This window comes from Adiantum capillus-veneris, chromosome 25 (genome assembly GCF_014529385.1).
Source record: "Adiantum capillus-veneris isolate H3 chromosome 25, ASM1452938v2, whole genome shotgun sequence".
In the NCBI taxonomy this organism is placed as follows: Eukaryota; Viridiplantae; Streptophyta; class Polypodiopsida; order Polypodiales; family Pteridaceae; genus Adiantum; species Adiantum capillus-veneris.
Window position 1 is genome coordinate 62,525,527 of NC_140955.1, and position 9,758 is coordinate 62,535,284.

Consider the following 9,758-nt stretch of genomic DNA (forward strand, 5'->3'; position numbering starts at 1 on the left):
AAGGACTCACCATCACATGACATCTGATAGGGCTGCTCGACTGACAGATTCACACAAGGTGAAACACTATACTCCTTTTCGACCTTCAAATGGCTGGCAGGCAACTCGCATACATTGCTCTCCACTTCATCTACATGAAAAACATCATAAGTTTCGTACCTAGAAGACCGGGATTCAGTCTCCCACATGCTATCTGTGTCCAAACTGCTGCTAAATCTTTGAGAGCTGTCAAACTCCTCTTCTGCACTTGTCAATTCTTGCACCTTGGCTGTCAGCCTCATTGTTGTCTCTAGAACTGACACCTCTTCTTGAAAAACTTTTACCACCTCGCTCTCTTGACCAAGCAAGCTATGTGGCACCTTGAATATACCTCTCTGCACCTTTTGAGCCCTGGTTGGCACTTCTTCTACCTCTGCTAGCTAGCCTGGCATCAGCTTCACGTGCTTTCATCAAATGCATATCAATAAAAAAAGGTGCTTTTACCTCTTGATACTCAACTTGCTTGGGCTTAGGTCCACTGGCTGTCGTGATTGTCGACTGTAGCAATCCTGCCTCCATCTTCTTCTTTATCTTTCGACTCTTTGCTCTGGCAACTCTGACGGCTTCATCATAAGTGCTTGGATCTTCATAATCGACTCTCTCACGAACATATGGATGCAAGCATGATAGAAACCTTTCGAGCTTCAAATATCCCGCATTGGTTGCTTGGGTAGCAGCCGCCAAATCCCTCCAATAAGCTTCAAATTTACCAACAAAAGCATCAAAATTTGCACTTACGTCGTGTTGCAAACCTTTGATCTTTGCATCTACTTCCAAAGCCGACACCACCTTTCGATACCTTAATAAGAATTGCTCGCGAAATCCGATCCAATTCTGCTTGAAATCATCTTCTAAACCATCGAACCAAACCTTTGCTTTACCTCGCAGCACCAAAGGTAGAGTCCGGAGCTTTGCTTCATCACCTGGCATCCGCAGTACTGTCAGCATAAATAGCTCAAAATCGTCTATCCAATCGTCAGCATCTCCATCTCCTTTGAACACTGGACCAAACTCCTGCTTCATCTTGATTTACCACCACTCGATCGGGAAGCAATCAGTGGGTCCTCTGTGGGGGCACCACAAGATGGAAAGGGGAAAATGGGAAAACCACCAGCACATAAACTCGATGCCTCTATATAGCTCAGTGATCTCACAGCACCCCTATCCCCTAGCAAACACACACCATGATACGCAATCTGCTAACAACTAATGCCCAAGCCCAAACCCGACCATCCCTCAGACACCTCAAGATCATTGGCACACTCACGTTTGCCCACAAGCTTCCATCCTCAAGACATATATCACAACCATACAGATAACACTCACTCACTCAGTACATTCGACATACCACAACATTTTTGTAGCCCTTTGCACACCCCTTGCTTGTACAAAAACAAGTCACATACACAACCCATGCATGAGATCGAAAGACAATGTTATATATGTGCTCAAACAATGAGCTTCAGATCATATAAAACAATGGATTAAATTGGAAAAAAACCCCGGCATAGCATACGGAAAGTCTATGGTGAAGTATGGGCGAGAGAGTGTGCATGGATACACTCTCCCTCAAAGCGGTGCATCACCTTTTCTTTGCTTATACCCCTCCTTACATGAGCTCCTGTCGATGCTGCCCCTGCATGAACGGGAGGCCTTCATCAACCCATCATAGCCTTGCTTCCTTGATGGCGCCTCTCTCCTCTTTGATCACGCTGCCCTACAACACCTCCATTCAGCGCTCCTTCACCCCCAACTGCCTCACGCTTCCCTGCTTCAAGCCATAACTGCAGCCCGCCGTTTGGCAACTCTCACACCTATGGTCGGCCACCCTCTTCACTGGCGGCCCCTCAAGCCAGCCCTCCTCAACAACGCTCAGACCCTTCCAATTGATTCTTCGCCTTCCTCATGGCCCTTGGCGGCGCTCCTGCAGCCCTCGCCAACCCTTGCAACTCCCGGGTTCTGCAAACCCGTCACCTCCTCCTTCTCAGGGGCGGCTTCCCTCGATGGTGTCACCACCCTCCGGCAGCCCCTCTCAGTAGTCGGCCAACCCAGTGGCTCCCCTGTCTAATATTCAACTGCGCCACCCCGTGGCTCCTGTAGCCCTAGCCAATAGCGACCTCGCTATTGGTCGCCTTCCACCCTACAACTGATCCGACTCCCTCGTTTTATGCAACTCCGTATGGCTTCACTCAGACACCTCAAGATCATTGGCAGACTCACGTTTGCCCACAAGCTTCCATCCTCAAGACATATATCACAACCATACAGATAACACTCACTCACTCAATACATTCGACATACCACAAGATTTTTGTAGCCCTTTGCACACCCCTTGCTTGTACAAAAACAAGTCACATACACAACCCATGCATGAGATCGAAAGACAATGTTATATTTGTGCTCAAACAATGAGCAGAGGGAGCCTGATTTTCTTGAGCTTCAGATCATATACAACAATGGATTAAATTGGAAAGAAACCCCGGCATAGCATATGGAAAGTCTATGGTGAAGTATGGGCGAGAGAGTGTGCATGGATACGCTCTCCCTCAAAGCGGTGCATCACCTTTTCTTTGCTTATACCCCTCCTTACATGAGCTCCTGTCGATGCTGCCCCTGCATGAACGGGTGGCCTTCATCAACCCATCATAGCCTTGCTTCCTTGATGGCGCCTCTCTCCTCTTTGATCACGCTGCCCTGCAACACCTCCCTTCAGCGCTCCTTCACCCCCAACTGCCTCATGCTTCCCTGCTTCAAGCCATAACTGCAGCCCGCCCTTTGGCAACTCACACCTATGGTCGGCCACCCTCTTCACTGGCGGCCCCTCAAGCCAGCCCTCCTCAACAACGCTCAGACCCTTCCAATTGATTCCTCGCCTTCCTCACGGCCCTTGGCGGCGCTCCTGCAGCCCTCGCCAACCCTTGCAACCCCCGGGTTCTGCAAACCCGTCACCTCCTCCTTCTCAGGGGCGGCTTCCCTCGATGGTGTCACCACCCTCCGGCACAGTGGCTCCCCTGTCTAATATTCAACTGCGCCACCCCGTGGCTCCTGTAGCCCTGGCCAATAGCGTCGCCTTCCACCCTACAACTGATCCGACTCCCTCGTTTTATGCAACTCCGTATGGCTTCACCCAGGTGGCGCCACTACCCTCTGCATGCAATCTCCAATTGTCGACTTTCCATGTAGCGCTGCTCGTCGACTGCAGACATTGGTTTTTTTTATAGCTTGGCTATCTTTAAAAAAAAAAAAAAAAAAGGACCTCTGGTGCGACTTAACGGCCGTCCCCACGCAAAGTTGACCGTAGCCTCAATCACCCCAAACCGGTAGACCTCAAGGCCATGATAACCAAATCCAAATATTTCCATCTTCAAGTAGCCGGGGCCACCTCCTTCCAGTCGCACTTCAATAGCTTTGTAATTTGCCGATAGTGGAGGGCACCCGATTGTTGGGATTAAAAACTCCCCCTTAGCTTCTCATCACCCGCGCTTCAAGTTGTGCCCCGCACAAAGCTTCATAAAAAGGCTACTTCCCATGCGGATGAATGGCCTTATGGCTGCCCCTCTCATGCCATCTCTCACGACGGCACCATTTGGTGGAGATACCCATCGAGCTTTGAAACCCTCAAGCACTTTGACCTCCAAGGCTTTTGCACCATCTTCGACCTATTCAATGCCTCGTTTGCTATACACTTCTTGATAGTCGAGTGTCGTGCAAACAGCCTGCCCCCAATCCCATATCATAAACTTCATGGCACCTGCATCCAGCACCCCTTGCCTCGTTCCCAAACTTGTGATATAATCATTTGCTCCTGCCACCTGTGATAGCAAAAAAACACTTGCAGTTTTGACAAGCGACTGCTCCAACTTGGTGTACGTGGCTCCTAGCTCCATCAAATATCTGCTCAAGGTCTTTGCCATTTGCCTGCAAACTGCCATACCTCGACTTCCTGCACTTCCATAGATCGACACAGTTTGGCTGTACCAACGTCATAGACAGTGTAGGGTTTATTGTAATGATGAGTTCTCAGTTTGAAAGCCCCACTAGAACCTAGTGAAGAACGTTGTTGCCATGAGCCATTTTATAAATTGCAAAGTTTACATATCTTAATCATGCTCAGTACGTGCTTACAACACTCAAGAGCACAAAGAAGGAAGGAAGAGTAACATATTTGGGAGCTCCAGAAGTTCTAGCCCGGATTGCATACCATGATATTGGGATGGCCGATAACTTGCCGCCAACCTCATATTAGAATACATGGATAGTCACAAGTCAACCCTCTCCACGAGCCACTAGATCAAAGAAGAACATAAACTATAAATCAGATGAAGAACCAACAAAAAGCTCACTTAAAGCCCATAACAGTGAAGAGAGCTTTGACAATGAAGAAAAAAGGGCAAGGAGAGAAGAAATGAAGAGAAAAGCAGTGGAAACCCATCAGGAAGAACCTCAGCAGAAAAAAGCAAGGTTCGAAAGAGAGAAATAATCTTATGAAAGAAGTCACCAAGCTACAGGAGAGAACCCAGAATCATGGATTCCAAGGGAAATCAAGGGTCCTAGAACCAAGAACCCCGAGAAGAAACTCCAAGAAGATCCAAAGGATCTGCTTGAGAGAATGTATCCAGAAGCCGAATCCGTAAAGATACAGGAGGCATTAGAAGCGCAAAAAAAGGCAAGAGAAGAGCCCAAGAAGAGTCGATTGCACAACAAAAGCAAACAGAAGCTGCATTATAACAAATTGAACCACAACATGAAGAAGGAGAGATGTCTCCAAGACCACCTTCACCCTCTACGGAACAAGAAGACCAACCAATTCCTAGTCCAAGCCCTTCACCAACTGACAAATCCAATGAAGGTGAGGAAACAAAAGGAAAAGAGAAACAAGAGAAGGAAGCCAGTTATGAAAAACCCAAGGAAGTAAACAAAGATGAAGCTGGACCTTCTGCAACATCACAAGCAGAATTAGCTGAAGCATCTACAAAACCTTAGGCAGAATCCGTTGAACCGTCTAAAGAGCCGCAAGTCAAATTTGCCGGACCTTTTAAGCATCCTCAGGTAGAATCTGAAGAATGGGAAACAACTGATGAAGTTATCATCCAGGTTAATGAATATGCAAAGTAGATGTAGATGATGACGGAGAAGATGAGAACAACAACTCTTAGCCGTAGTGCTAAAGCTTGAGAGTTTGAACAAGTGATTGATGCTCTCCAAGGTGAGCTTGAAGACAAAATGAACATCATTGAGAATCTTAAAGGCCAGATCAAAGAGCTAAAAAATGAAGCAGAGCAACACCAATGTGTCAAGAAAAAGCAACAAAAAGAGATGGAATATTTAGGGGAGCTTCTCACAAAGCTATCAGACGCATGTAAAAGCAAGGTCCAACAGCTGGCTAAAGTAACAAACGAGCTTTTGAACACTACTTAGTCAGTACAAAAGCTCCAAGTACAATTAAATGTAGCAAATGATTCCTTGCAATACTCAGAGCTGAGAATCAATGACCAAGCAGCATTCCTAAATCAGATAAGGGAAAACTCAATCGTAGCTTCACTCAAGGGGATAGCTTTATTGTAAAAACACTTATTCTTTTGATAAATGGAGAATATTGTAACTCTTATTTGCCAAATGGATATTATAGTCTATGAGCCGGAGCTATAAGCTTTCAAATTGTATCAATTTATCCTTAGTTAGAGCTCTCCAAAGATTACTTTTTGACCAAAGAAACCTTGGGTAAGGTATAAAAGCCAATTTTGTAAAGTTATTATTAAGTTTTTGGATAAGAAATACACACGTGAGTTAACGACGCTCACTTATCTCCTTCTCATGCTTTCTACTCCTTTGTTGATTGTCACATTGCAGTGCCGTCTATTGTGTTGCAACCATAGGTAAGAGCTCTATGCATTGACGTAAACATATCATGGTAAACCGTAGCTTTTGGTGTGACCAACCCACGGCCTAATTTCATCATAAGTAGAAATATAAGCTAGGAAATCACAAAATAAGCATAGGCGGGGTATTGGGGCATCATTGCTAAACATTTAGATGTAGTCGAGGTCAGAAACAACTAGGTCAAAATCTCACTGTTGTTAAGAATTGCGTTTTTTGCACTTCATCAAAAGTGAGATTTGAGACAATAAGCATGTGCGCTTAAGTCTTATATACTTGTGCTAGAAGTTTTGTAACATTTGGCTATCGTTTGATGCTATAACGGTCATGTTTTGTTTACCGATTAGCGACTAGCTTTTGATGAATTAGGTCATTTGAATGTAGCTTGTGTTAGATGCGAGTTGTCTGTTGTTTTCCAAAAGATTGACACCTTTTTGTAGCCTCTATGCACTAGTCGAGTTAGCTTCGTCCCATGGATTGACAATTATGTTCGTGGTTCTTGCTATGTCTGCAATAAGATAAGAGTGAGGTTAATTAGGAAACCCATCCACATGCTCCTTCTCCGCCGCCAGCTCGGTAGTAGGTGCACCTCTTCGAGCACAAAAGCTTAGGGATTGACATTTGAGTGTCTTTTTTTGGTTTATTTCCTTGGTTTTGTGGAACTTATTCTATGAAGAATATATATTTGGTGTATTTATAAATGAGGCACTTATGTATATTATACTCTTGTTGGACTGTATAAGGCCATAGCATCGTGGTGGAAAAATGGTGCAATTTTTTGGCCGTTGTTGTAAAGGTTTCTAATGGTGGACATGTGTCCTCTAAGAAAGGTTTTATAAAGATTATATCTTTCTTTTATAATGTAAACAAATCTTTCCATCATTGTATTCAAGTCCCTTCTTTTAATGCTTACTTGATTTCCTTGTTTTCTTATTTAAGATTTTTATTAAAAAAAGATCATATCTTCTTTTTATAATATAAATGGTCTTTCCATCATTGTAACTTTTAATCCTTTGATTTAATGCTCACTTGACTTCCTTTTTTTTTTGTCTTTGTTTAATTTGTAAACAATTCTTTAATTTAAGGATCTAATGACTTCCTTTTCAACCTTTTGCTTGAAAACATACTTTTTTATTGTAAATTTTTCTTATATTTATAAAAAAATTATAACTAAAAAATTATAAATTGTCCTTAAATAAAAGAATTTCTTCAAAACTAAGAAATTTCTTCAACTTCTGGTTTTAATATGCAAATGTCACATTGTTACTTTAGTGCAACATGTATTAATATTAGGGATTAGGTTTAGACATTCCCAGTATTGAGAAAATACATTTCAAGGGAAAAATTCATATATACATGTCACAAGTAACACTTGATCAAGAGAACGTTGCAAGAAAAAAAAAGGGCATTAATTAGTGTCATTTATATAACATATTATTATTATTAATTTAAATTTTCACACAATTACTTAGGTCCATCATTCCTTTGAAATGTTTCCATAATCCAATGATCTATGTCATTTGTTCATACCTTGATGTCATTTAAATGTCGATATTAACTCTAAAATCCAGCCTATGTTGAAATAATCACATTGGTTTAACATTTATTTCAAAAAGCAACAAACTAAATTTCCAACCTCGATCAAATTGGGTGTTCACTACTAAAATAACTTGACCTATTACCCACCTTTTGCCATAACACAACCCTCATCTACTTTTGCATTGCATTTTCTTATTTATTTATGCTCTATAAGGCGACTTTTCACTCTTGTTCAACTTTATAATTTGAAATTTGAACTTAAATATTCAAAGTTTTAGATGTTTCTCTTCAAGTGTATTTACGTGAAAGGATTGCTTATGTATTGTGTAATGGAGCTTTAGCTACTTTTCTTTTTGCTTGAAATCTGAAACCCAAGATTTATACAATTGTTTTTTACTATAAACATTGACATTGCAAAGCAAGAGCAATTAAGAACAAGGTGAGGTGGCACTAAGGCTTGCTAGTTAAGGGGGGGATGAGAGTTATGGACAATAAGAGTAAATGAGTGCCCCTAATCACATGGAATTTTTGTTGTGTTATAATATAACATTATATTATCAATTATACACATAGTTTATATATTGCAAAGGGCCTCACTTGAACAATAAGGTGAAAGGTGCATACTGCACATTAGCATTTAAAAACAAAGTAAAACAAAAAGAAAGGAAAATAAAAGCAATAAAGTAAAAAGACACATTGATAAACTAAAACAAAAAAGTATTCTAATGCTATCATAAAAAAATGATAGATTTAATAAGCATACGAAATAGTAAAACAATTTAATGAGCTGAATCTTTATAAAGTCCTTGAATGAAAGGACTCTTTGGAGATTAAAAAAAAATTTCATTGATTCAATACTTCACATCATGTGATCAAACTCCTATGAATGCACTCTTTAATCCTTTTTGTAGCTTTGGAAAATAGCATTTAAAAGGACATGATGTGTTTCTCTTCAAGACTTTTAAGGCTCCTTTCAGGGACTTATGTCCAACAATTAGAATTGAACGACCTTCACCTTATGGGTACTCAAGGCCTTTAGAAGGCCAAAAAGTGAAACGACATTAAAAACTTAAATATTCTCAAGTATGGAAGATATATTTTTAAAAATAATTTATAAGGGTGTGTGATTTAACTTATTTTTGGCCAAAAAGGCCACAGGGAAGTGGTAGAGAGAAAGTGAAATTCCTTTTTCCACCTCTCAGCATCCAATGGTCACCACCACATTAAATTTGATTGTTGACATTTCAAGTCATTGCTGAGACACATTTTTCCCAAACACCGGGTCCATTAACATGTCAAATGTGTTCTAATAATCACTCAATTTATTACAGCAAAGAATATTGCCTTCTTGAGGCCATTGTGAAGTCTTCACCTTGTCAGTATTTCTACTTTGTCTATATATTAATTTGGTTGTTTCTTTGATATATAGAAAATTTGCTACTTGTTTGGGTCTTTACTAGTGTGACATCTGAAGAAGGATTAGTGTTGATTTTGATATCCTTAGAGTAGAGACAAAGAAGCAATGACACCATGTACTAAAACCTACCTTCTAAGGTAAAGCAAATACAAGAAGCAAACAATGTACACTTTGTGGATGTGAAAGGGTCTACATCGAAGATTGTCATGTTGGACACAATTATTTCTTGGGTCATTGCAATGGAAAAGGTACTTGTTAGGCAATGCATAGCGCTTGTTGCCACTCAAGAGGTGACTTGTTTATCAAACTCAATTAATAGCAAGAATGAGTAATGATGGAATTGAATGAAAAATGTTCGATGAGATTTTAATGGTCTAATGTTGCAATGTTGATAAACTAACTATTCTACAATATGTTGCAATGTTGATACATTAACTAATCTACAATATGTTTTTCTTTAATCTATCGATCAAAATTGACGTGTCATTCATGTACTTTTGTCACAATGGAGTCAAGATGGAGCAAAATGAGATCTATGGTTCCCTCAAGGCACACGTAGTGCTTGAGGCTCATTGTGAAATCTTTGGTGAGTTAATATAACATCTCTACTCGCAATTGTGAGAATCGAAATAAAAAAAGTGATGAAAGTACTAACTCTGGTTCCTTTAAGAGAATATATATATATATATATATATAGTAGAGGGTTGTGTTCTTCTAATCTTTCTCTCCTCTCTTTTCTTTCCTTTAATAGGGCTACATGATACTTTGCCTTCCCCCCCTCTCAGTAGTATCTTCCTTGAATCTTTCTCCCCATTTTTCTTTTATGTACTTTTGAGCTCCTTCCGCTCCTTTAACACTAGGTTGGTAACCTAACAGGACATAAAAG

General features: G+C 40.9%; 1 protein-coding gene and 1 pseudogene across 1 annotated transcript; one reads left to right on the forward strand and one right to left on the reverse strand.

Annotated features, from left to right (window-relative positions):
• Positions 1–348: 348 nt before the first annotated feature.
• LOC147424983 (uncharacterized) lies at positions 349–1,073 on the reverse strand. Its single transcript, XM_086499436.1, has one exon. It carries the CDS (start codon positions 1,060–1,062, stop codon positions 349–351), a length of 714 nt encoding a protein of 237 aa, XP_086355562.1. The 5' UTR covers positions 1,063–1,073.
• Positions 1,074–1,560: 487 nt separating this feature from the next.
• LOC147424984 (uncharacterized) lies at positions 1,561–2,535 on the forward strand (annotated as a pseudogene).
• Positions 2,536–9,758: the final 7,223 nt, after the last annotated feature.

What these genes read in the sequence shown, in the direction of transcription:
- LOC147424983 (XM_086499436.1), bottom strand. Translation starts at nt 1,062, where the DNA reads ATGAAGCAGGAGTTTGGTCCAGTGTTCAAAGGAGATGGAGATGCTGAC.